Source organism: Pantherophis guttatus, chromosome 2, assembly GCF_059756535.1.
Source record: "Pantherophis guttatus breed Tessera chromosome 2, ASM5975653v1, whole genome shotgun sequence".
NCBI lineage: Eukaryota > Metazoa > Chordata > Lepidosauria > Squamata > Colubridae > Pantherophis > Pantherophis guttatus.
Window position 1 is genome coordinate 22540213 of NC_142064.1, and position 27535 is coordinate 22567747.

General features: G+C 39.6%; 1 protein-coding gene across 1 annotated transcript in view; it reads left to right on the plus strand.

Annotated features, from left to right (window-relative positions):
* EGFLAM (EGF like, fibronectin type III and laminin G domains) overlaps positions 1-27535 on the plus strand; it is a 125209-nt gene that overhangs the window by 50069 nt on the left and 47605 nt on the right. The window contains exons 4-8 of the mRNA XM_034440767.3: positions 2685-2711; positions 13857-13974; positions 15452-15587; positions 22054-22220; positions 25129-25244. Of these exons, the coding sequence (XP_034296658.2) occupies positions 2685-2711; positions 13857-13974; positions 15452-15587; positions 22054-22220; positions 25129-25244 (564 nt within the window). The remainder of the gene's footprint in view (positions 1-2684; positions 2712-13856; positions 13975-15451; positions 15588-22053; positions 22221-25128; positions 25245-27535) is intronic.

Here is a 27535-nt window from a genome sequence, read left to right on the forward strand (position 1 = left end):
TCTAAATCTTTCCTATCCCATTGCCAGCAGATGCAAGGTGGAGTTGCTATTTTTTCTCTCTTGGCAGTATACTTATATATTACTACTGCCTAGGGAGAAATTCAGCAGGTGTAATATTTCCTATCACGGCCTTCGTTTCTATATTGGGAAAAGCTGCACCTGTTGCAATCCTAGGTACCATCCAGCTGTTAACCCAACCTCTCAGAACAAAAGGGGATGTACAGCAGAAAATTTTTCTTCCATTTTGGATTTGAGAAATGGAAATTCAGCTTATATTGCTGCCTGCCTAAAAACACATGTGTCTGTTTTCATACTGCCTGTAAACATGATGTTTCAATTAAGAAGTTTGGATGTAGGAGGAGGACCTTCTAACAGTGACATCTTTCATTCAGGGAGAACTGTGACATGTGGAACCAATCTGAGCCATTCCATGTGCAAGATCTTATTTAAAGTGCAGACATACCATTTTTTAATACAAGAGAACAGCTCTGTGTGCTTAAAAAGCAGGCTCCAAATTTCCTTTTGCAATAATTTGGGTTGATATGTTTTTAAATCTCAAGAAAGGACTAAAAGTGAATTTGCAGCTAGGCTTGGATTAGGAGTTACAATTCCGTTCCCCTCTTTTGGTCCTCTTTTGATCTGTTTTTCTACTTTGTGTGGGTGTTCTATTCTCCTCGAACCAAAAGGAGGAAGTATTTGCTTTATTCTCATACTCAATGTCCTCCTGCTCAGATTTAGATTTCAAGGGGGGGGGAGGGAAAAAAAAGGTGGAGAAAGATGGAATAAAACCATCTTTAATGTGAAAACAGAAAAGGGGTTATAGGTAGTCCTCACTTAAGGATCAGTCATTTAGCCACCATTTGACGTTACAATGGACCTTCTCAAAAGTTACATACAACCTGGTTTTGAAGTTACAATGGCAATGGTTGTTATCCATGGTCATGTGATTGAATTTTGGGTGGTTGGCAACCATTTATGGCTGTTTGCAATGCCCTGCAGTCATGTGACTGCAATTTTCCATGGGCTTTTTTGCTAGTTTCCAGGGTTTACTTCCGATTTCCAGCAAAAAATGCCCATTGGGAAAATGAACCCATTTAACAACTGAAGCAGTTTGCTTAACAACTGTGGCATTGGCTTCACGACCATCACAAAAAAAGGTCATAAAATCAGGTGGAGTCATGTGGCGATCTGCATAACAACCACCATGACTTACAGCTATAGTTCCAGTCTCAATCACAGTCATAAATTGAGGACTACCTGTATTTCAAATCATTGTGGAGTTCTGTATTTCAGATGCAAATCCTTCCTCAGTGGTTCCAAAATCTCATACATGGAATACACATGGAAATAGGATCAATTGGAAGATCTATTGTGAAACTGTTTCAAAAATCAATACCAGTACTGTTTCAAAAATACCAATACCAGTAAAATCCAATACCAGTACTAATAGCAAAATGCAGTTGTTCAAATAAAGCAGTAACAAACTGCATGGACTCCATATACCAGGAGTGTCAAATTTAAGGCCCATGGGACAGATCCGGCCTGTGCAGTGCTTAGATCTGACCTGTGGTCCTACCCTGGAAACAGCAAAGGACCGCCCCGTGGTGCTTCTGCCAGTGAAAACGGAGCTCGGGGAGGCCACACACAGCCTCCCCGAGCTCCGTTTTCACTGGCAGAGGGCTGCAGGAGGCCGTCACAGCTGAAAACAGCCTGGGTGGGCTCTGTGTGACCTCCCAAGCTCCATTTTTGCTGGCAGTGGGCTGCAGGAGGCCATCATGGCCAAAAACGGAGCCTCAGTGAGTGACATCAAGCTGGCTATGCCCCCTAGCCATCCACCCTGGCCCCCGTGGAGGTCAAACACAACCCTGATGTGGCCTTCAATGAAATTGAGTTTGACACGCCTGCCATATACCAATAAAATCAAATCAAATGACTTCAAAAAAAATTGAATAAAACGATCTTTCCTAAATATTAGGTATATGTCCTATTTTATATGTCATGTGAGATTATATGTTTCTTTTATGTTTTTTTAAAAAATATAATTTCAAACTTCTGAGGTTTTGAAGAGGAAGACTTTGGAGAAAAGTATTGTACGTGTGATTGTATTAAAATGGCATGTTAATGATTCCTTTTTAGTTGGCAGCTGTACGGGGGCATCAAATAAAGGTTGCCATGTAGAAATCTGCATGTGAAATTTTAATAGGATGGAATGAAATTTTTTTATGGTGAAAGCTGAAGAAAAGTTTATTTTTTTCGCGTACTATTAGCATCTTGACAGATAAATCATGTTGAGTGCCTGCTAATAAATTAAACAGTTATGATTAGATAAACAGGAAAGTTTTGAATCTTATCACTAAACTGCCTCATCTTCACATAATTATTCTGTATGGCTTTTATAGGGGGGCTTAAAATAGCATAAGTGAGCAGGTGTGTTTTCTTTTCAAAGGATATATTTATGACTATAGAAAATTAATGGTGTACGTTCTAGTGTAAAATCTATTGGATGCTTAAATCATCTACCTAATGTATTTTGGTTTCATTCATTTGAGTCCGTCATAAAGGGAATGTTGGCACTAAGATGGCTTATATTTTGAATAAATAAATAAAGTAGCTCTTACTTTATTACTAAATCAGCATGCTTTTAATAATCCTGTTTCTTAAGAATCTTTTTTTTCCCTTGCTAGGGTCAGATGGATGGGCAAGCAATTTTTGTAAGTACTACAGTTCATGTATGCATTGTTTGTTTAAATGTAAACAAGGTTTGTTTAAATCTAAATTCATTATTGTGAGAATTTGCCAATTACAAAACTTTGAATGGGTAACAAGGAATGGATATGCTTGATTTTAATTGCAAAGCTAGATAATGATGAAGAACTGAAAAGTAACTTAACTCGAGACAAAATCCCAACAAAATAAAAAAAGGTTTCTGTGGAATACTGATTGAGAGATAGAGAAACACAACTTAAACTTTCATGTTCTGTATTTTCATTCAAAGTGAAATTTGTATGACACAGATCTGTATGACTTTAGAGATAAAGTCAATAACTGATGATCAAATTGTACTGAATTTGTTCATTGCAGAGATTTTTAATCTTTTATTGCTGTGTTTAGCTTCAGTTGTGACACATCCAGTCATAGTCCAGTGCATTTAAAGAGTTGTGATTTTCCCAGTTTTTTATTTTTACAAAACAGGTTATCAAATCATACACGGCCAGATTCCAATATACAATTTTTAACAGATCCGGAAGAAAGTGTACATGTATGCATTGGAGGCTTCAGATTCAACATCTGGTACCTCTAAACATTTTCTATTTTTTGTTCCTGCCCTTATGGTTGGAAGGTTAGAAAAGATATTTACCCAAAACTGCAAAAGAAATTGTTAGTTGGAAGAGATCATTTATAGGATATATCTCCAAGCTGACACACTGAAATTGTGCAGCAAACAACAATTTTCAGCCATTTAGAGATAAAGCAACAGCAAGAAGGAATAGCATGTTTCCTGACTAACAACATTTAAAAAATGCACCAGCTTTTGTGAGCTCTAGCTTCCTTTATGCACAAAGCAACTGCAGCTTATAGTAAGTTGATGAGGGAAAAGATTTGTTCTCCAAGCTTGTGAGTTGGTTTCCAAACATTTCATTACCAGGCTAGATAACAACTTCAGTAGAGTTTAGGGGATGTCAGTGTTCTTCTTTTATAAGGGCTTCGTGTGGTCAGAGGGCCTTGTGATGGGTCTTGCAGTGGTGAAATCCACATTTTTTTTACTACCGGTTCTGTGGGCGTGGCTTGGTGGGCTGGCAGAAGTATACTTGGTGAGCATGGCAGGAGAAAATCTCCATTCCCACCCTACTCCAGGGGAAGGATACTGCAAAATCCCCATTCCCTCCCCACTCCTGGAGGAAGGATATTGCAAAATCTCCATTCCCACCCCACTCTGGGGCCAGCCAAAGGTGGTATTTGCCAGTTCTCCGATCTGCTCAAAACATCCGCTACTGGTTCTCCAGAACCTGTCAGAACCTGCTGGATTTCACCCCTGCATCAGTGGGAGTCTCATGATGGGGAGGTTGCATCAGGTAAGGGTCATAGGGAGGTGAAGTGCTGGTTGGGGGACCTTGCGTGGGTTGGTTGAGGGTCGGTGCTTACATAACTCGATATCTTTCAATAAAATTAGCCAGTTTGAAAAGGTGATACCAGCTCCTTCAGATTTTTGACTCTCATAGTTCTCCTCTTCCAATAAAGAGAACTATGAATGAATTATAATGAAGAGGCACATGGTAATTCATCCATATAGAGACTGCATATGTAGTGACGGGGCAAAGAAACTATACCTGAGTTTTGTCTGTCAATCCTAATCAGGGCCAATGGGTCAAACTGAACAGGGCTGTTTTCTAAAAACAGGATAGTAACTAGTATAGTATCTAGTGATTCAATTTGCAATTGTCCAGCTGTTTGGCTCTCCCTCTTTGCAATGAAATTGAATTGTGTGTGTGTGTTTTTTAAGGTCAGAAGAAGAGAAAGAAGATATTAGGAAAGTTATAAGTGGAAGATAAAATTTTTCAAATTTTCTGTAAAGTTTTTAGCTTTATCCGAAATATCCATATCATAGGGATTATGAGATATATGCTTCATTGATGAATTATGTTAAATTCAAGTCTTAAAAACTTATGACTTTGTTGATAAATTAAGGAAACTTTCTGTTAAACCTGCTTATCTGCACCTGGAGATAAAATATTTTCAAATTAAATTTTAAAATTTTAATAAATTAATTGTATTAATGTTGGGATGCTTGCTAGCTTAGTTTCAAAGTAAATTGAGTATTTTATAAATGTTTGGTTATTGTTTTTAAGTTTTATCTGTGAGTGGGTTTTTATGAACAGTATTCATAAGATGTTTATTAAAACCAATAAAACTGTTCTGAACTTCGGATTTATTTTGGTCATAATATTAGCTTAAAGTGGCCTTTTCCAAGCTGGTACCCATCAAATGTGTTGGTGCTAGTCAGGATGACTGGGATTTCTGGTACCGGTAGTCCTTGATTTACAACAGTTTGTTTAGTGAGTGTTTGACGTTACAATGGCACTGAAAAAATGGCTTATGACCATTTTTCACATTTATGACTTTTGCAACATCCCAAATGTCATGTGATCAAAATTCAGATACTTGGCAACTGTTTCATATTTATGATGGTTGCAATGTCCCATGGTCATGTGTTGGCTAGCTTGGTCGTTCAATAGCAAGACACTGGTGAAGCGGGCACAGCAGCACCCGCATTTTCTACATCACAAGAAAAAAGTACATCTTCCTTCCACTGTCCTTACCACTTTCTATAGAGGGACGATCGAGAGCATCCTGTCATATTGCATTACTGTCAGGTTTGAAACAGGGGTGGGTTCTAAATTTTTTTACTACCGGTTCTGTGGGTGTGGCTTATTTTGTGGGCATGGCTTGATGGTCATGTGACAATTCTTTAGGATTTAGCAGAGGTACTGGTCTACCAGGCTTTTAACTGCTTGCAGAGCTGTACCGGTCTACCCATTTGTTCTTGGAGCATTCCAGTCTACTCATTTGTTCTTGGAGCGTTCCGGTCTACTCATTTGTTTTTGCAGGCACCGGTCTACTCATTTGTTTTTGGTGGCACCGGTCTACTCATTTGTTTTTGGAGGCACCAGTCTACTCATTTGTTTTTGGAGGCACCGGTCTACCCATTTGTTCTTGGAGCATTCCGGTCTACTCATTTGATTTTGGAGGCACTGGTCTACCCATTTGTTTTTTGAGCACACTGGTCTACCACCACACTGCCTTTTAACACTGATCAGCTGTAGGGTGGCCCTTTGAAGCCCCGCGGCAAGAGTTTAAACAGTTTTTTTCCTTCAAACCGATCAGCTGGAACTCGGAAGGCAGTGAATAGATTGGGGGCGGGGCCAAATAAAAGGTAAGAATAACGCGGGGGGGCAGGAGGGCCCAACTCCCGAACAAAGAGAACCGGTTCCATGACGTCATATCATCACCGCTACCGGCTTGGCCAAACCGGGAGGAGCCCACCACTGGTTTGGAAGCATTACTGCTTCAGACAGGAAGGCGGTGCAGAGAGTGGTGAGGACGGCAGAAAAAATTATTGGTAGTTCACTCCCTTCTATACAGGACATAGCATATAAGCGATGCCACAGGATTGTCAGGGAAGCTACACATCCTCTTCACAACCTGTTTTCCTTGTTACCTTCTGGGAGGAGGCTTCGTGGTATCTGAAGAACATCTAGATTCAGTCACAATTTTGTTCCATATAGCATCAACCTTGTTGAACTCTCAAGTTTCCTATTTCCGCTATGTATTCAAAATAGCCAATGATTAATATGCAGATATATGTATGGGTGTACGTATGTATGTATGTATGTATGTATGTATGTATGTATGTATGCATGTATATGTGTATGTATATAATATATGCATATGTGTGATATGTATGTATATGGGTACATATATACTTTTTTGGGGAGTAGGCCACAGAATTTCATTTTTAATGTGGTCCAGTGGGCTCACAGTAAAAAATGACAATAAAGCTTATCTTACCTTACCTTACGTGATCCCCTTTTATGACTTTCTGACTAGCACAGTCAATGGGGAAGCCAGATTCACTTAACAACCATGTCACTAACAACTGCTGTGATTCATTTAACAAATCTGGCAAGAAAGGTCATAAAATGGGGCAATTGTCTCACTTAGGAACAGAAATTTTGGGCTAAATTGTAGTCATAAGCTGAGGACTACCTGTACTTATAGCTCCAGTGTGAGGGGACATTCTGTTGAGGAAATCAAGAGATAATTTAGAAATAAATGGCACCCTTATAATACAATGCATATCCTATGCATATCACTGCTTTATGCATTTGGATTTAAGCTCTCTCATTAAATATAAGTGGAGTTTCAGTCTAAAGTAGATGAAGTTTTCCTACATGTTGGGCAGCTTAATCACATCTGTCTCCACCAATCATAATAATATATGCAGTTTAATATATTTTTTAAGACCGGCCTATAAACCTGTGCAAAAAAATAAATCTGAAAACAGTCTAAATAAAAATGCATAAGCAAAATTATGGGGGAAAACATATCAGTGATTCTTTATTCAGTAAGGAAAAGTATATTTTATGACTGATTGAAACTTCAGAGTTTCTCACTGCTTTCATACACAGCTTTCCCAGTTTCCTTGTAAACATTTAATTTTTGAACCAAAGAACCTGTGAAGAGAAATGATTAGACTTCCCCTAAACCATTTATGTCATATGAGCCTTTGATATGAAATGCACTGTGGCTGAGAAAAACTAATCAACTCTAACCAAGATATTAATATTGCATTGGTTATTCAATAACGTCTAGCAAAGATGTTTGGTTTCCGACCCTACAGGGAAAGTGACACTGGTAGATTATTTTATTTTATTGCACTCAGAATCCATTAAGAAACATTCTTTTCCAGTTTTGTCTCTGTGGGGTTATATGGCCCCCCCCAAATTTTTTTTTTAAAAAATAAAGTTTTAGTTTAATTTATTGCAAGGCCTTAGAGCCTGGCAGGGTATATATTCATATAAAGATGTATGCACAAGGGAGTAGAGCCCATTTGTGAAAATGTGGAAGCTCCCGGGATTCTTCATCCCTTCTAATCCTGTGCACAACACTTATGCCTCACAGCTATCGCTATCTCTAGTGAATGCCTAGCAGGACAAAATGTGTGTTGTTTTCCTGTTTTTCCCCTCATGAGAGATCATTTTATTTTAAAGTACTTTAGCAATAGCATGTGGAATAGCAAACTTGAATTTGGAAGTGCAAATCCTGGCTTTAGTGAAGAAAGGAAGCATAAATAAAAAAGCAGCGGCTAGGGATGCATTCATATGATTTTGTCAAGGGAGTTAAAGGGAGGGGGAAAAAACACCAGCACAATGAGATTTGGCAAACAACTCACCAACTTTCTGCACCTGGAGATTCTATTTCAAGTTGTTCTAAATTTTGTATAATTTTCCATGTACTATGTATGACTAAGATTATAAATATCTGTAAATGGGAAGGGAGGGGAAGAAGATTAAGGGGGAAAAATGGTTTATAGAAGGAACTGTCGCAACTGAAATTTCCACACATATGATTTTTAAAATGGGCTAGTTAGTACTCTAGAAGAGAGAGACAAAATTCAAAATAATCTTGATAGATTAATGAAATGACATGTCTTCGTTAAAGTAGAAGAAGAATGGATTACCACAATTTTCAATCTTTGACCCGGTGTTCTTCATCATTTTTATTTATTACTTGGAGGAGGACATGGAGGAAGAGAATGCTTATTTTTCTTTATGAGATTGGCAGAGACACAGAATTTGATAGGAGAGTTAATAACCTAGAAGGCAGAAATAAAATTTTTAAAAAATGATATTTTAGTTGGAGAAGTGGACTGAGGACACAATTGAATAAAGATAGAGGTAAAGTTTTGAACTTAGGACATAGAAATATAATGCCTAGATACAGAATAGTGAATCCATGCTATTTGTGAAAAAGAAATCAAGGAATGGTAATTGGTTGCTAGCAAAAAGATACAGGAGTTAACATGGTTCCTAAAAAGACAAATTTTGAGTTGTATCAGGGGAAGGGACAGCATAGTCTGTCAGGCTGGAAGCCATCTTTTTTGTTGGATCTTCAGGCCTGCCACATTGGGAAACTGGGAGGCGGTATTGTATGGAGCCAGGGTGATATATAGTCAGAATAACATTCCTTTCTCAGAAAGTAAAGGACATCTTGCCCTGAACCTGGATGGATGAAATTGGGAGGCATCTCCAGTTGGGATGGTGCTTTGATTGGACCAAGTGATGGACGTGTGGGTGCAGGGGAAGGGACTTGAACTTTCCTTTGGGTGGGGAAAACCTGGAAGCTTTCAGATTTGGGTTTTCCCAGATGTGCCAATATAACATCTCTAATAAAATGGGACTTTGGGGAAACTCAAGCCTCGGAGTTTTCTTGCGTTGGGGGTGTTACTTGGAACCCTGCCATAGTCTGCATCTGGATAGTGGGCATTGCAAGAGGCTCAGAAGAAACCCTGCCTAGCTTCTTGAGCTGTAAAGGAGACGGCAGGAGAATTGTACATTCTAGTGTTGCAAGTTTTATATCAGCCTTTCCAGGTAAATCAGACAGGAAATATGACCAGATAAGATAATTCAACTTTATTAGAGAAGTACATTGATAGAATATTGAAAGTCTGAAATGTCAATCCTACCTCCAGCTTCTTTACAGCTTGAGAAACTAGGAAAGATCCATTCTGAGCAGATTGCCCCACTCACTATTCAGCTGTGGGTTAGGCTATCTCTTATCTTCCCATTCCCTAGGCCAGGGGTGTCAAACTCAAGGCCCAGAGGCCAGACCCGGCCCGCAGGGTGCTTAGATCTGGCCCATGGGCCACCCTGAAAACAGTGAAGAACGCCCCGCGGTGCCTCTGCCAGTGAAAATGGAGCTTGCAAGGGCTCTGTTTTCGCTGGCAGAGGGTTACAGGAGGCCGTCGCAACTGAAAACAGCTTGAGAGGACTGCAGAGTGAGGTTGCAGGAAGCTGTTGCAGGCAAAAACGGAGGTCGGGAGTCCATTTTCACTGGCAAAGTGCTCGGGCCACCATAGGTGCCCCCGACATGAGTGATGTTGAACTGGCCATGCCTACTCTGGCCATGCCCACCCCAACCCCCCAAGGTCAAACACAACCCTGATGCGGCTCTCAATGAAATCGAGTTTGACACCCCTGCCCTAGGCTGAAAAACTAACTTTACAACTGGTCCTTGCACTTAGTGATTGTCACATGACTGAGTTGGTGATTCTGAACTAATGAGTATTTCTGTACAGCAGTCACATAATTGCCATTTGTGCATATCACAACTAGCTACTGACAAGTAGAGTCAATGGAGAAGCCAACAGTAAAATAGCAAGTTGCAGTCATGTGATACCTTGCTTAATGCCTGTGAATGGTTTGCTTAACAACCATGGTGGAAATGAAGGCATAAGTCCATCACAGTCATGTGATGCTGTCTTGCTTAATGACCATATCATCTAGTGATGGAGTTGCCAGTCCCAACTATGGCCATTAAATGAGCACTGCCTGTAAGTTTACATTAATAATATTACATTTTTTAAAAACCTTTTGGGGCAACATGGAACTGTCTGTGTTTTGTACAAAAGTCCCAGAGAATTTGAAAACTGCTGTCATTTATATCTTCTTTTCTCTTAAATATCCTTGTCTTTTTCATTTGCTCTTCATGGGACTTGTTTATTTTTTTCCATTCTGTGGAAGTTTATTTCTTTTTTAAAATGCAGAGGCCAGAACTAGAAACAATACTTTAGATGCATTCTAATGCACAGCAGAGCAAAACAGGTACTTCTAATAGGCTTAAAACAGTATTTCTTCTTCTCTATTTTCTTCCGTTTGCAAGTTGAGAAAAATAATAAATCCACACAAGATATCCCTCTCATGCTAGTTAAAAGTAATTTCAGACATATATTCATGTCTTGTCATAAATTATTCATATTTAGGTTTACAGTATTTACTCAACAATAATGATGAAATGGGAACTCAGAGATAAATACAGAAGTACAGTATATCCACCCCAGACTTCTGAGTTGTTCTTCCAACTGTGACATTCAGTGATAAAATATTTTTCATATATAGAAAAAGTGATGCTCCTCAGACCATTGCATTGTTGCTTTGTTTGCTTTAGTTGCTTGTTTGCAGTCATGTACAGTATCGGTTAGGTTCTTGGCAACCAATTCATTGAAAGTAATTCTCCCAAGCCAGATTCTCAGAATCTTCTTTAGCAGAATAGAATTGAGATGAGTAGAGTAGAGTAGAGTAGAGTAGAGTAGAATAGGAGTAGGAGTAGGAGTAGGAATAGGAATAGGAATAGGAATAGGAATAAGAACAGAACAGAACAGAACAGAATAACAGAGTTGGAAGGGACCTTGGAGGTCTTCTAGTCTAACCCCCTGCTTAGGCAGGAAACCCTACACCATTTCAGACAAATGGTTATCCAACAACTTCTTTAAAACTTCCAGTGTTGGAGCATTCACAACTTCTGGAGGCAAGTTGTTCCACTGATTAATTGTTCTGTCGGGAAATTTCTCCTTAGATCTAAGTTGCTTCTCTCCTTGATTAATTTCTACCCATTGCTTCTTGTCCTGCTCTCAGGTGCTTTGGAGAATAGCTTGACTCCCTCTTCTTTGTGGCAGCCCCTGAGATACTGGAAGACTGCTATCATGTGTCCCCTAGTCCTTCTTTCCATTAAACTTAGACATACCCAGTTCCTGCAACCATTCTTCATATGAAAGGATGGAATTACAAGAATTTCAGCAATGGAATTGTTTCTAGTATAGAACCTATTTATCCCTCAATAATTAGGTTAGGAATTTTTTTCCCCAATATCTACTCAATTTCTAAAGAGTGGGGTTTTTTTCCTCATAAAAGAGGACCTTGCAGATGGTTGATTACAAAACCCTTATAAGAATATGAGCCAAGCATTACAGTGACTCATTTCATTGACCTCCAGTTAATTTCCAAATCATTAGTATGTAATTCAAAAGAATATGATCAACTACAAATTCTATAAATCTTTCTAGAACAAAATTAATATATAAAACAACTTCTTTTCAGAAGGGAGAATAGTATATCATACTTCTAGATCATATGAACCAGAATTGAATTTTGGACATTTCCTATTCAGCAGTTTATTTGAACTTGGTAGTTTCCTCCTTATAAGGTATTTCAACAGATATGCAATAATATTTTGGTCAACTAGTTGCAATTTTAGATCTACAGAAATATATTTTACGTATTTATATAATTATATTGATAATTGGGAGTGTGATGGTTCAGTGGTTAAAGACAGTGAGCTTATCAGCTGGAAAGCTGACAGCTGGGGTTCGAGATTTGAATGCTCCGCAATTGAACTCTCGTTACTTGCCCCAGCAAGTAACCTAGCATTCGAAAGCATGCAAATGTGAGTAGATAAATAGGTACCACTTCAGTGAGAAGGTAACAGCATTTCATGTGCCTCAGTGTATAGTCATGCTGGCTACATGACCACAGAAATGTCTTCAGACAATGCTGGCTCCCTACAGTATAAGCACTGCCCCCTAGAGTCAGCTATAATTGGACAGGGGAAACTTTTACCTTTATATTGATGATCATATTTTAATCTCCAAATTGCTCCAATCCTGACTAACTCTCTGTGTGGAGGCAACAAGACAAGACATACAATATAAAGAAAGATAAATCTTAATTTTTAAGTCTTAGCCCACCCCGATCAGGGTACCAAATGCAATTAAGGGATGAAGTCATGTTTGAATAAATTAAACTTGATTGCAAAGAATAGGCAAGATTGTGGCCCTTTAAGTGGGAAGATTCATCCATCCATCCATCTCACTCTTAAAAGTGTTCTCAGCTATAACTGTGAAGCAGGGGTGAAATCTAAAAATTTTCCCTACCGGTTCTGTGGGTGTGGCTTAATTGGTGGGCATGGCTTGGTGGTCAGGTGACCCAATGGGCATGGCTTGGTGGTCAGGTGACCGGGTGGGCGTGGCCAATAATAATAAATAATAAAAATAATAAACAAAGTACACAAAACAATAAGAGGTACCAAAAACCAACTTTTATACTTTACACACACACAACACAACACAACACAACTGACTCACACACAATGTAAAAGCAGCTGCACTTCACCCCAAATGGCCCCTGCAACAAGCAGGAACCTCACACAGCCACAAATAAAATAAAATAAAATAAAATAAAATAAAATAAAATAAAATATTTGTGCAGCTTTCTGAGATTTGGTGTGTTTCTGTAGTGTTTCATTCTAATTATACAAACACATAAAATCTCACAAAGCTGTATGTGGCATTTTGTGTGGAAAAAGTGTGGAAGCTCAAAAACCAACTTCCACACTTTTTCCACACAAAATGCCACATACAGCTTTGTAAGATGTTGTGTGTTTGTGTAGTTAGAATGAAACACTATAGAAACACACCAAATCTCAGAAAGCTGCATAAATTTATTTTATTTTATTTTATTTTATTTTATTTTATTTTATTTTATTTTATTATTTTATTTTATTTTATTTTATTTTATTTTATTTTATTTTATTTTATTTTATTTTATTTTATTTTATTTTATTTTATTTTATTTTATTTTATTTTATTTTTAGATAAAAGCAGCTAAATTTAAAACTTCCTTAACTTTAAATTGCTATCTAAAAAAAAAATAAAACTCCTAAAAAAAACCCAATTAACTATTTTTTTAAAGCTCCCCAAAAAAACAACAACCCCCAGGTACTTACCAAATTGAAGGCACAAGGCAGGCAGGCAGGCAGATTGAGTTACTCACCGATTGGATTGATTGCAGGCAGGCAGATTGAGTTGCTGGCTGATGCAATGGATTGCAGCAGCTGAAGCAAGGCAGGAAAAGCAAGCGAGCCCGAAAGAAGCAGCAAGCTGTGATTGGGTGGGCATGGGCGGGAGGCCCAGGGATTTTTGCTACTGGTTCTCCGAACTACCCGCCACCAACACTACCGGATCGTGATGGGCAGATTCGATTCTGGAAAGGTGTTGCCTAATACACTCTAACGCTGCACCATTTTGTAAGTAACTAAAATGGAATTCCATTGACAGTTGTATAGTAGATATTACAATTGCTTATTCCATTCCTTGGGAACATCTAATTTAGTGTATTGAACATCCTAGTGTGCTCTTAACATATGTTATAAATTGTTACGATTAGCTAAAATAAAATATAATTTTAGCTTTTCATTTAAAAAAAAAAGCTCTTCGTTCCTTTCTATATTTTTATGCCAAACAGGAAGTCGTTATTGGAGATCTGAAGCCAGGGACCCTCCATAGGATCAGCATAGGAGCTTATGGCTGGGCAGGAAGAGGCAAAGCCAGCATGCCTAGAAATGTGACAACTCTATCACAAGGTAAATATCATTTTAATAGCTTTCTATTAAGTGTGCTGGTTGAGACAGAATTAACTGTAGACACTGTAAGCGTATTTCAGAAAGGTACATGGGACGTCAGGAAAACTTCAGTACAGTGCAGAAATAGCAATAGCACTTAGACTTTATACCACTTCATAGTGCTTTTACAGCCCTCTCTAAGTGGTTTACAGAGTCAGCGTCTTGCCCCCAACAATCTGGGTCCTCATTTTACCCACCTCGGAAGGATGGAAGACTGAGTCAACCTTGAGCCCCTGAGATTTGAACTGCCGAACTGCAGCTAGCAGTCAGGTGAATCTTGCGTAGCTTCTTCTCTGGTAATGTTGTACTACTAACTAGAGCAAACAAAACATTTGCTAGACCAATTCTTGAATACAGCTCATCTGCATATCGGACATAAATACAATTGAGAGAGTCCAGAGATATTTTACGAGAAGAATTCTCCATTCCTTTAACCACAATAAAATACCTTATGCCACCAGACTCCAAATTTTGGGCTTAGACAACTTAGAACTAGCCAACTTCAGTCTGACCTAAGCATAGTAGATAAAATTATCTGCGACAATGTCCTTCCTGTCAATGACTACTTCAGCTTCAACCACAACAATACATGAGCAAACAATAGATACAAACTCAAGGTAAACCGCTCCAAACTCAATTGCAGAAAATACGACTTCAGTAACAGAGTGGTCAATGCCTGGAATGCACTACCTGAATCTGTAGTTTCTTCCCCAAACCCCCAAAACTTTAACCTTAAACTGTCTACTGTTGACCTCACCCCATTCCTAAGAGGTCTGTAAGGGGCGTGCATAAGTGCACCAGTGTGCCTACCGTCCCTGTCCTAATATTTCTTTTTACTTACTCTTTTCATGTATTCAAATTACGTTTATACTTTTACCTGTTATCTTATATATGCTTGACAAAATAAACTTATGATTATGATTAAGTAGCCTGCAGTGCTGCACTCTAACCACTGCGCCACCTAGGCTCTGTAGGAATGAGTTATGGGAATTTCGAAGGAGTCTCTGGTCAGGAGACAGGATGTGATTACAATTGCAAAAAGAATGGTGAGGATTATTAAGGAGTCAAAGGAATAAATTTCTTATGGTATAATTTAGTATGCTTTATTGGTGCCCGTATGGATCTTTTCAAAACTCTTCACAAGGGCATTTGGAAATTAATTTATTTTAAAACATGGCATCTTCTGGGCCATAACTATATTCAATTTATTCAGAGCAACACTTTCATCTTTTAAGTGTTTCCCTCTATGAAAGGGGAAAAAATGGTGGGATTTTCTATATCGAATAGCAGCAATTCTCCTGAGATTGAAACAAGGATGGGTAGAAAGTCCAGTTTTTGATTAACTTTAGCATTACAATTTTACCAAAGGTTTTGCTCCTGCAAGCAGTTCTGAGTTTCCCAAAGTGTCCAATAATGTATATAATTTCTTTTCTCTTAGATAAATGTATGCCGCCAGCTCCACCTAGTCAGCCTCAAGTCATTGTTGTTTCAGATTCAGAAGTTGCTTTATCATGGAAACCAGGACCAAGTGAAGGAAGTTCTCCAATTGAGTACTACACAGTGGAATTTATCAGGTGATCTTGACTATGGTATTTGTATGTGAGCACTTTTTCCATATATGTGGGTTCACATTTGTTTCAATCTGATGTCAATCATGTAATGAAATTGGTTCTTATTTATTCATTAGTTTAAGTGGCTTTGATTCAGCACAGCTTCAGAGTTTCTTTTGGGTTTTGGACTAACTCAGTCTTGCTTCTTCTTTGTGGTTTATGAAACACACATATGATACACACTGGACCTCCACAGTAGCTCATGCAGAGATCTCCAAAGCTCCACCCTTAGAGTTACAATGCAATATGGAAAGGTGGGCTTCTATTTAATCCTAACTCATTTCTGAACTGTCTCTTGACTGTTACCGTACTATAGAATTCCCCCTCCCCCTTCTACTTTATTTATTTATTTAAATTTGTTGACAGCCCAACTCTATGGATTCCACTTAAGGATGGATCAGTTGGTTATATAGACAATTCCCATGTAAACTCATATTTGTATTTTATGTTAAATTGCCTTGTTCCACTGATGGGATGTTTTCTGTAACACTGGTGGATGAGATCTTTTGTCTTGAGCAAATTTCAGTTTTCTGATCATTGTAGGAATGCCTGTTTTAATACCAGTGTCAGCCATTCAGTCCCATTCCTTCTTTAAAAGGTAAAGGTAAAGGTTCCCCTTGCACATATGTGCTAGTCGTTCCCGACTCTAGGGGGCAGTGCTCATCTCCGTTTCAAAGCTGAGGAGCCAGCGCTGTCCGAAAGCATCTCCGTGGTCATGTGACCGGCATGACTAAACACCAAAGGTGCACGGAACGCTGTTACCTTCCCACCAAAGGTGGTCCCTATTTTTCTATTTGCATTTTTTACGTGCTTTCGAACGGTTAGGTTGGCAGAAGCTGGGACAAGTAACGGGAGCTCACCCCATTACGCGGCACTAGGGATTCGAACCGCTGAACTGCCGACCTTTCGATTGACAAGCTCGACAAGATTGACAAGTCTTTAGCCACTGAGCCACCATGTCCCTTTTTTATTTTTTATTTTATTTTTTTTAAATATATAAAATATTTTTATTTTATATTTTATTCCTTCTTTAGTGGCAATTAATATTTTAAAAAGTATAAAATGCAGGCAGATTTTTAAAATTTTAATTAGGAATGCCTGGTTTCATCCAGTTATTTTAATAAAATGTATTTATGTATAGATTTATTAAACAAAAATATTAGTGACATAAGTTACTTCATTATGTTTGTTGGGGAAAGTTGGTGTGGTTATATGGTCTTCTATATAAGACTTATGTTCTATGCTCTTCAGATGGCTATATATTCTGCAGGTGAATTTAACTGAGTGGTTTTCAGGTTTTTTTATTTGTGTAACCCCATTCTGAAACTTGCCTTTTCCCATAACCCAAGAAGGTAGTATGATTTGGTTCTGAATTTTCGTTAGACTGCAATCATTTTGCACTGTGATTATTAGGCAAATCAGTGGTTCACTTTGGGCATGGTTTTGCTGAAAACCCGAAGTGTCAGGTTTTAGCAAAACCATCGTAAAACATAGTCATGTGACCATAAATGTGGCCATCTTGTCAAGCACCTGAAGTTCGAGAGCCGACCATTGGAACTTAGAATCCCCATGTTGTAAATAGCTCCAAGGTAGGTCCGTAATACCTTCAAAAAGTCACTCAGTGACCAGTTGTACATCAAGGGATACCTGTATTGCTAACCTTTGCATATCACTCAAAGTCAGGTGTGGCCGTTGGACTGGAGAAAGTTGTGCGATCCTACCCAAGAGCATACTGGAACTTCCAGTATTTCCACAGGAGGTCTTCCTTATATCTCTGTAAAGATCAAGTATGAGGAGGGAGAATACAGAAGCCTGTAACAGAATTCTTGCCTATGCTATCCTTCTCTTTTTCATGTTTTGCTGTAGCAGGGAAATTCAAATGAATGCCAAAGTATTGTAACAGCTGTATTGTGCAATTGCCATTGTAGGTTCCTCTTGCCAGGAGGGAATTTTTGTAGCTTGTTTGGTGTCATGGCTAAACTGGAATCCTCTAGGATTGTTGCAGTGGTGGAATTCAAATTTTTTTACTACCGGTTCTGTGGACGTGGCTTGGTGGACGTGGCTTGATGGGTGTGGCAGGGGAAAAATACTGCAAAATCCCCAATCTCTCCCTACTCCTGGGGGAAGGCTATTGCAAAATCTCCATTCCCACCCCATTCTGGGGCCAGCCAGAGGTGGTATTTGCCGGTTCTCCGAACTACTCAAAATTTCCGCTACCGGTTCTTCAGAACCTGTTAGAACCTGCTGAATAGCACTCCTGGATTATTGGTTCCTTGGGAATCAAGCAAGGATTCAGAATTGAAAGCCTATCGAGGTTTGCTCATTCTTTCCCAACTGGGCAGGGTTCTTCACGTGCTCAATATCATTTTAAGAAGTAGAGGTTTTCAGTAAACGAAAGGAAATAAATCACAATGATCTATAAAATGAAGAGGACTATTAAAGAGTTTAAAGAAAGCAGAACAGACCTTCTTAATTACGAGAAACAGAAGAGTCCCTTGGGGTTTGGAGCCACATGAAAAGCCAAGTAGTCAAATAGTTAAGTGGCCCTTAGTGGATCAAAGGGATTTGTTAGAAGAAATTTCTTTAAGAAAAAGAAGACAATATTTTACAGTTGAGTCACTTTTGTAAGTCTGTTTTACAGAGATTTAGGTTTATATATTTTTTGTTTTTACAAAAAATAATTTTTGTTGTCTCCTGGAGCTGGAGAAATTGGTTTCTCAAGTTCACAGAACTGGACAAAGCTGAAACAAACAGTTCCAAATTGCTCTCTTTTTGATTTCCGAGTACGCCCTTCTTGCTCAATAGAATTGACCTTCAGATGATTAAATCATTTTTATATTGACTGATTAGAAAAAGCCAGATGAGTCTAGTTTGACAGCATCTCTGGGCTACAAATAATACAAACAAACCAAAAAACCCCACACAAAATATCTCTCTTGTGCTGCAGTTTTTATTAGAACGCTTCCAAAAATGTTTGCAGCTGGTTTCTTATGTAAACAATAGTAGATTTAAAACTTGAAAAGTTATTTCCTGCAGTAAATATTTCAAGGATGCCAGACTAAATGGGACAGCAATTTAGTCTTATGTGTCAAAGTCTTTCAGTCTCTGTTATGTTCAGCCATTTCCGTAGGAACGACTTTAGCAAAGTTCAAGGGAGTAAAACTTGCAGTTTTGTCATTTATATTGAACAGTGTAGGAATGATCCCATGGGAAAAAGGGTAACCTCTTCTCTCTATTTATCCCTGTAATGCTGAGTGCTCAGCACTGGTAGGATGTTCACATGTCAATAATTTTGTTTTTCCTCTGCAAGCATACAGCAAGTTTGACTCCTGTATCCTTTGGGTCAGTGGTGAAATCCAATTTTTTTTTACTACCGGTTTTGTGGGCATAGCTTGGTGGGCGTGGTAGGGGAAGGATACTGCAAAAACTCCATTCTCACCCCACTCCAGGGGAAGGATGCTGCAAAATCCCCATTCCCTCCCCACCCCTGGGAGAAGGATATTGCAAAATCTCCATTCCCACCCCACTCTGAGGCCAACCAGAGGTGGTGTTTGCCAGTTCTCAGAACGACTCAAAATTTCCACTACCAGTTCTCCAGAACCTGTCAGAACCTGGTTAATTTCACCTCTGCTTTGGGTCTGCTTTTGATTTAGCCTTTTTTCTGAACACCAGAAATTTAAAATATAGGGTTGACACTGGATATCTCAGAAGACAATAAGTACAATTTTTTTTAAGGTTTGATGTCAAATCCTTTTCTCTTCCGTTTTTAATTTAACTACGGATTTAATATAACTACGGATAAATAATTCAAAAGGGTTTTTGTAATACTTATTGCACAGATTGAGATTTTTTTACATCTGAATTTTCTAAGCCTCTTGAATTTATAGCATCAGGGCAAGTGAAGAGTATAGATAAGATCAATTTGCTTATAAGCCTGTGCTTTTTTCTCTGGACAGTTGGTTTCTTTCAGAAAACAAAACTTAAATAAAGACATACAGATGTTTTTTAAAAAATTAAAATTTAATACACTTTTAAATGTAATTTAATTCTAGATCCGTTCCAGTCGGGCTTCAGGCCTGGGTACAGCACGGAAACGGCATTGGTCGCGTTGGTTGATGATCTCTGGAGGGCTCGGGACAGGGGTTGTTCCTCTGTCCTGGTCCTGTTAGACCTCTCAGCGGCTTTTGATACCATCGACCATGGTATCATGGTATCATGCTGCACCGGCTGGAAGGGTTGGGGGTGGGAGGCACCGTTTTACGGTGGTTCTCCTCCTTTCTCTCTGACCGGTCGCAGTCTGTGTTGACAGGGGGGCAGAGATCGACCCCGAGGCCCCTTATATGTGGGGTGCCGCAGGGATCGGTTCTCTCGCCCCTTCTGTTCAACATTTATGTAAAGCCGCTGGGCGAGATCATCCGTGGTTTCGGGGTGAAGTACCATCTGTACGCTGATGACACCCAGCTGTACATCTCCACCCCGGACCACCCCAACGATGCCCTTGAAGTGATGTCCCAGTGCCTGGAGGCCGTGCGGATCTGGATGGGGAGAAACGGGCTCAGGCTCAACCCATCCAAGACCGAGTGGCTGTGGTTTCCGACGTCCCGATATAGTCAGCTGGCGCCATCGCTGGCTATTGGGGGCGAATCATTGGCCCCCACGGAAAGGGCTCGTAACTTGGGCGTCCTCCTGGACTCACGGCTGTCTTTAGAAGAGCACTTGACGGCCGTGACCGGGAGGATTTTTCATCAGGTTCGCCTGATTCGCCAGTTGCGTCCCTTTCTAGATCGGGACTCGTTGCGCACAGTCACTCATGCCCTCGTCACCTCTCGTCTGGACTATTGTAATGCTCTCTACATGGGGCTCCCCTTGAGGTGCACCCGGAGGCTCCAACTGGCGCAGAGTGCGGCCGCGCGGGTGGTTATGGGAGCAACATGGAGCTCCCATGTAACACCTCTCCTGCGCGAGCTGCACTGGCTCCCGGTGGTCTTCCGGGTGCGCTTCAAGGTTCTGGTTACCACCTTTAAAGCGCTCCATGGCTTGGGACCTGGTTACTTACGGGACCGCCTACTACCATTAACAGCCTCCCACCGACCAGTACGCTCCCACAGAGAGGGGCTCCTCCAGGTGCCGTCGGCCAAACAATGTCGGCTGTCGGCCCCTAGGGGGAGAGCCTTCTCTGTGGGGGCACCGACGATCTGGAATGAGCTCCCCCCAGAGATACGGAGGATTCCGGATCTGCGCACCTTCCGCCGCGAGTTGAAGACGCTTTTGTTTCATCAAGCTGGCCTCGCCTAAATCTTCTCCCTTTTAAGTGTAAATTCTAAATTTTAATGGATTTTAAAATATGGGTATTTTAAATTGGGTATTAATTCAGCCAAATTTATTTAATTCATTTTATTCGATTTTAAATTTTGTATATCTATGTGTTTTATTTCATGGCTGTGCACCGCCCTGAGTCCTTCGGGAGTAGGGCGGTATAGAAATTCAATAAATAAATAAAAACAATAAATAATAATTCAAATTAATTCAATAGAGTTAAACATGATTTTGCCCCATAACTTTTTTTTTCTTCTGTTACATAAAAATGGTGCTCTGAGATGATTTATTTAAGGGTTTTTGGAAATGCATTAAAAAATAAACCTTGGGACTGATGTCTGTATTATGATAACTCTTGTAAACACTGATGCCCAGAGCAGGGGTGCTATTCAGCAGGTTCTGACAGGTTCTGGAGAACCGGTAGCAGAAATTTTGAGTAGTTCGGAGAACCAGCAAATACCAGCTCTGGCTGGCCCCAGAGTGGGGTGGGAATGGGGATTTTGCAATATTCTTCCCCCAGGAGTCGGGAGGGAATGGGGATTTTGCAGTATCCTTCCCTTGGAATGGGGAGGGAATGGAGATTTTGCAGTATCCTTCCCCTGCCATGCCCACCAAGCCATGCCCATCAAGCCACGCCCACAGAACCAGTAGTAAAAAAAATTTGAATTCCACCACTGGCCCAGAGTCTCCTCTTTTCTCCTTCCTTTTCCTTTTCCTTTTTCGGTTGGCTCATTTTAGTTTTAGGCCTGTGGGCAGGAACTGCCTTATTGTACTGATTGCATGCAAATTGCTCTCTGAGCCTTTTCAAATGGTGGATGGGTTATCAATGTTTTAAATAAATAACTCTTCTGTGGTTGTTGTTGTTGTTGTTGTTGTTTTGCACAAAGTAGGAATGGGATTCCGAGGTTTAATTTTTTATGAGTACCAAAATCAAAACAATCAAAGAGACAGCAACGAGCGTAAAATCCTCAAACCATGTAACTAAATTTCACATTCGCTATTCATATTAGAATAGCAAATTCAGCAAATGTTCGATATTAGCAAATGTTTGGCTCTTGCTTATTGGCTAAGCTTGCTTTAATGACATTTTGGGCTCTTTGTTCATCCCAATCAGACCCGATTTTGATACCAATTGGACAGCAATTAGAGAGCAGATCCAGATGGACTCTATGATCCTAAAGGGGCTAACTCCAAATGACAAGTATCAGTTTGCCATCCGAGCTACAAATTCATACGGGTCGAGTCCGCCAAGCATTGCCAGTGATATAATCAGAATGTTCCGTGAGTAGACAACCTTACTTATATTGCTGAGCGCTGAAATTGTTGTGGCTGGTGAAAGAACTTTCTCTGGTTTCTTGACTATTTAAAAAAAAAAAAAACTTTCCCTGCTCCCTTCATTGACTCAACATCTGAGTTCTGGAAAAGCCAAACTTACGTATAATTCAAGAAAACCCAAGCCCCCTCCTTCTTCTTTCATAACTATAACTTATGTATAGTTACATAACTATATTTCATAGTTAAACATGGCACATGTGGGGAACAATAACTGTTTGCTGGAACATATTAAATATTGCATAGGATCCATCAGAGTAATGATTCTTTAGAAATAAAAGATAAAATAAAAGCAAATTCCCAAATAATTAGAGCTACGCGTTAAGAATCTGCTCTCTTTTGTATCTTGTCATTTATACTAGTTTTTTTTTAAATCCAAAGCTTCTTTTCAATCATTTCTTTATCTTTTTCCTTTTTATTTCCTTTGCTTTTTATTCTGGTATCATTAGACTAGGTCTCATAACATCACAAATTGTTTTGATTATTTCGGTTTCTTGTGCTTAAATTTAACTTTCAAAAGAGAATGTTTATGGAAACCTCCTAAAGATATAATAGTCATTTATAGTTATGGCCAGGAGGTCATAAATCCTTGTTACTGGGTGCACTTTTTTTTTTCTGACATCCTGTTTATCTGTGGATGAAAATATTTTCAGAACTTTCACAACTAAGGGTGAGACAGTTGATGTACTACAGTTGGTAGGCTATTTTCTAAAGCAAGGAAACAATGGTTGATGGTTCCCACAGTACTGATTTGTTACTGAAAAATCAAATGTAACCTTCCTCACCCTTTCCCTGAACCAATCCACTTGAGGGATCAGAGAAGCAGATTTGATTCACAGTGACAGGTGTGTTACGCAAAATAATGGGCAACTAAGAAGTTTAACCTGCCCTAGTGACATTTCTACTGCAATCCTTCTTAAAGAGATTATTAATTCCCATTTATGCCTACGAGAATAGTAACAATCACCTTTGGAAACATGGCTAACAAAGAAGGAGAAACTGTCATTCACCAGTTATTCTGTTTTATTCAGTCTTTAGCATAAGGGGAATGTGAGTGCATAATAATATCTATATTCAATAAAAATGCCCTTAATATTTATAATATGAACATTCAGCCTTGCTTTATCATTCCATCATAATAAATAGCATTTTGCAAATAATAATAGCAATAGCACTTAGTATACTTAATATACCACTTCACAGTGCTTTACAGCCCCCTCTAAGCAGTTAACATAGTCAGCCTATTTCCCCCAACAATCTGGGTCCTCATTTTACCCACCTCGGAAGGATGCAAGGCTGAGTCAACCTTGCGCCTGGTGAGATTTGAACTGCCAAACTACAGCCAGCAATCAGCAGAAGTACTCTGCAGTACTGCACTCTAACCACTGTGCCACCATGGCTCTTAACAGCAATGAAAGTAAAATATTTTGTTGAGCACACTTTCTAGTATATGGGATAAACTTTATTTGGTGACAGATGCTACAGGACATGAGCATAGCAGGGCTGTTACACATATCCAGTGGTTTAGTAAAACTAATTGGTAACACTAATGTTTCCACTCCCAAGGCCAAGTTAGTCACTGGACGCTGAGACCTTCATCCTTAATTATGGCTACGGGCCTATGCAGATGGAGGTGTGCCTTAAAAGTGCTAATATTCTTTGCAGACTGAAGATCTGTATGAAAATAAGTTCCATTGAGCTATGGGATGTCCTTCATGGCACTTTTAAAACATTTGATAATTCAAGAATGAAATACACTTTCCTAGGATTGCTCTGTTAGGCTCATAAAGTATTTGTAATATTGGGAATGCAATATCTATTCATTTTAAAGAATCAGCTTTAAAGAAAAGAGACAGCATTTGAGAGCATTTTAACAAACTGCATCACCGTTTGATTTGGTGGCTGCAGTGCCTCAGAGAGAAAGTCCATACGGAGAGTGGTAAGGACAGCCGAGAAGATTATAGGAAGCTCGCTTCCCGTTATTCAGGATACTGCTTATAAGTGCTATGTGTTTAGAGCTTGAAGTATTGTTAGAGACCCCAAATACCACTTCACAGTCTCTTTCTGTTGCTCCCCTCTGGGAGGAGGTTTCAAAGTCTCTATAGCAGGACTACTAGATTCTGTATTAGCTTTGTTCCTTATGCCATCCGTCTTATAAATTCCCAGGATTCTTTTTTTTTCCCCATGTATTATCAGACTGTGATGTTTTTCTGTGTCATATGTGTGTGTGTGTGTGGGTATATGCATAATGGTTATTTTTTGAGAGCTGAATGCAACAAATTTCATTTTAATGTATGCTGATTAGTGTACATTTAAAGTGACAAAGTTCTACATTCTGTTCTGTTCTGTTCTGTTCTGTTCTGTTCTACTCTACTCTACTCTACTCTACTCTACTCTACTCTACTCTACTCTACTCTATTCACCATGGTGGCACAGTGGTTAGAATGCAGTACTGCAGGCTACCTCTGCTGACTGCTGGCTGCCAGCAGTTTGGCAGTTCGAGTCTCACCAACTCAAAGTTGAATCAGCCTTCCATACTTCTGAGGACCCAGATTGTTGGGGGTAATATGCTGACCGCTTAGAGAGGGCTGTAAAGCACTGTGATGTGGTATACAAGTCTAAGTGCTATTGCTATTGCTATTGCTATTGCTATTGCTATTGCTATTCTATTCTATTCTATTCTATTCTATTCTATTCTATTCTATTCTATTCTATTCTATTCTATTCTATTCTATTCTATTCTATTCTATTCTATTCCCAAAGAAATTTCTCAAAAGTTTTACTGCATTTACCTTATATGAAAATGACACTATATCAAAAACATACATTTGTGACTATGCCAGTTTTATCTTCTCAGACCCAGAAGTATTAGGGAGTGGAAGCTATGGACATCCATACATGACTGAGTCTGGAAATGGTGATGATGATGGAATTGACATTGATGATTCAGACTATGACATTTATATTGATGAGGTACATCCCTACGTCTCTCTCTGGCATTTTGGTTGCTTAACATTTTCAGTTCAGTATTTAAACAAGAACGCCTAAATAGAGATCAAATACAAGTCTATTGACAAATATACACTCTGAGGCTATATTAAGTATTCGTTTGCATTTGACTCAGTCTGAACATTTTCTTCCTTCTCTGATCCTCTGAAGCCTTTGATTTTTTTCCCTCAAACATATTTGTTTTCGCTGAAACAAACCAAATGAGGGGGAAGAGAGTAATTGCTTCAAAGGGAAGCTGAGCAGAGTTTTCCTTTACGCAACTGAAGCCTGCTTTTTGTATAACTTTTGTTTCATTTATACCAGGAGTGTCAAACTCAATTTCATTGAGGGCTGCATCAGGGCTGTGGTTGACCTCGGAGGGCCGGGCGGACATGACCAACTGGTTGGGCATTGCCAGCTTGACACCACTCATGGGCGTGGCTGACTGGGTGGGTATGGCCAACTGGGAGGTGTGGCCAGCTTGACACCACTCCCCACACTGCTGGCATGTTTCCTCTTTGCACTGGGTATACTGGGCTGAAGCCATGCTGGCTTAATGTTTCCTCTTCACACTGAGTAGACCGGGCCGAAGCAATGTGGGTAGACTGGGCTGAAGCAGCATGGGCTGGCCCCCTTACATTTTCCAGGATGGCCCTGTGGGCTGGATCCGACCACATCGTGGGCCGGTTTTGGCCCACGAACGTCGAGTTTGACACCCCTGATTTATACTGACTTTATTTCAATCAAAATTACCTCAAAATTCTCCTCCCCTTTCTAGTAGCTGAAGAAGCTCACCATTAGTAGAGGAAGAAATAAATTATTCTTTTTTTTCATATTTTTAAAATTGCAGTAGTGCAGTATGTGGCAGCTACAGGCCGCCTCTGTCATTAGGCAGAATGAGGCAGTAAACTCAAATGATGGATGCTAATGGGGCAGGAACAATATCAAGACTCCGGAGGCAAAAACAGCCTGATTTGGGACACCTTAAGGTAGTGTGTTGCCTTCAGGTGTAGTAGAGGATACTTTTCCATTGGCACTGTTGAGTAATCAGCTCGGTTGCTAACCTACTTGGGCTCTAGAGGTTTTAAATAATATATTTTTTGGAGTATAAGACGCACCTTTTTCCCCTGAAAAAGAGGGTGAAAATCTGGGTGTGTCTTATACTCCGAATGTAGCCCCACCCAGCTTCTCAAACGGAGGTTTCAGAGGCTGAAAAAAGCATCAGAAACGAAACTTCAGAAAAGAAGCCCCCAAACAGAGCTTCAGAGGCTTTTTTCTGAAGCTCTGTTTCGGAGGCTTTCAGAGGCAGAAAAAAAAAGCCAAAAAAAAGCAAGGCACAAAGCTCACAACCAAGGAACCTGTTGCTAAAATTTACCTCTGGGAACAGCTGATTGGGGGTATTCCAGGAGGCCGATCCACCTGCCAATCAGCTTTTTTCTTATTTTCCTCCTCAAAAACTAAGGTGCATCTTATACTCCGGTGAGTCTTATACACCAAAAAATACAGTAACCTTTGGATTTAATCCAAAGATTTTTGTTATTTGCATCAAAGACCGTCTTTCTGGGAAATTAGACAGTGGCCATCATTTAAATATAGGTAGTCTTTGATGCATAACAGTTCATTTAGTGACCATTCAAAGTTACAACACCACTGAAAAAAGTGACTTATGACCGTTTTTCACACATACAACCGTTGTAGCATCCCCATGGTCACATGATCGAAATTCAGATGCTCAGCAGCTGGCTCACATTTATGACGGTTACAGAGTATCCCAGAGTCATGTGATCCCCTTTTGGGGCCCTTCTGAGAAGCAAAGTCAAGGGGGAAGCCAGATTGACTTAACAAACGTGTGGCTAATTTAACAAATGCAGTGATTCGTTTAACAACGGTGGCAAGAAAAGTCATAAAATGGGGCAAAATTCTCTTAACGAATGTCTTACTTAGCAACAGAAACTTTTGGGCTCAATTGAGGTTGTAAGTTGAGGACTATCTGTATAAAGAAAAGAATGTAAAGAAAAGTGTACCAAGTGTGGGAGTGGGGTTTGTAAGAAAAGGAAAACTATCAGGAAAAAAAAAGTATTTTTAAAAAATTCAAGTTAGCTTTGCATTCCAAATCATTTTCACTCCAAAGCTAGAGACTGCAGATAGCATCCCGATTTCCGCTCTGCCTATTCATTCAGAGAAAATATGAATAGACTCTTATTTTACCATAATATTCCTGAAGGACAGGGCAAACTTCACAGCCATGGGAGGTGATTCATGATAGGATAAAGGGA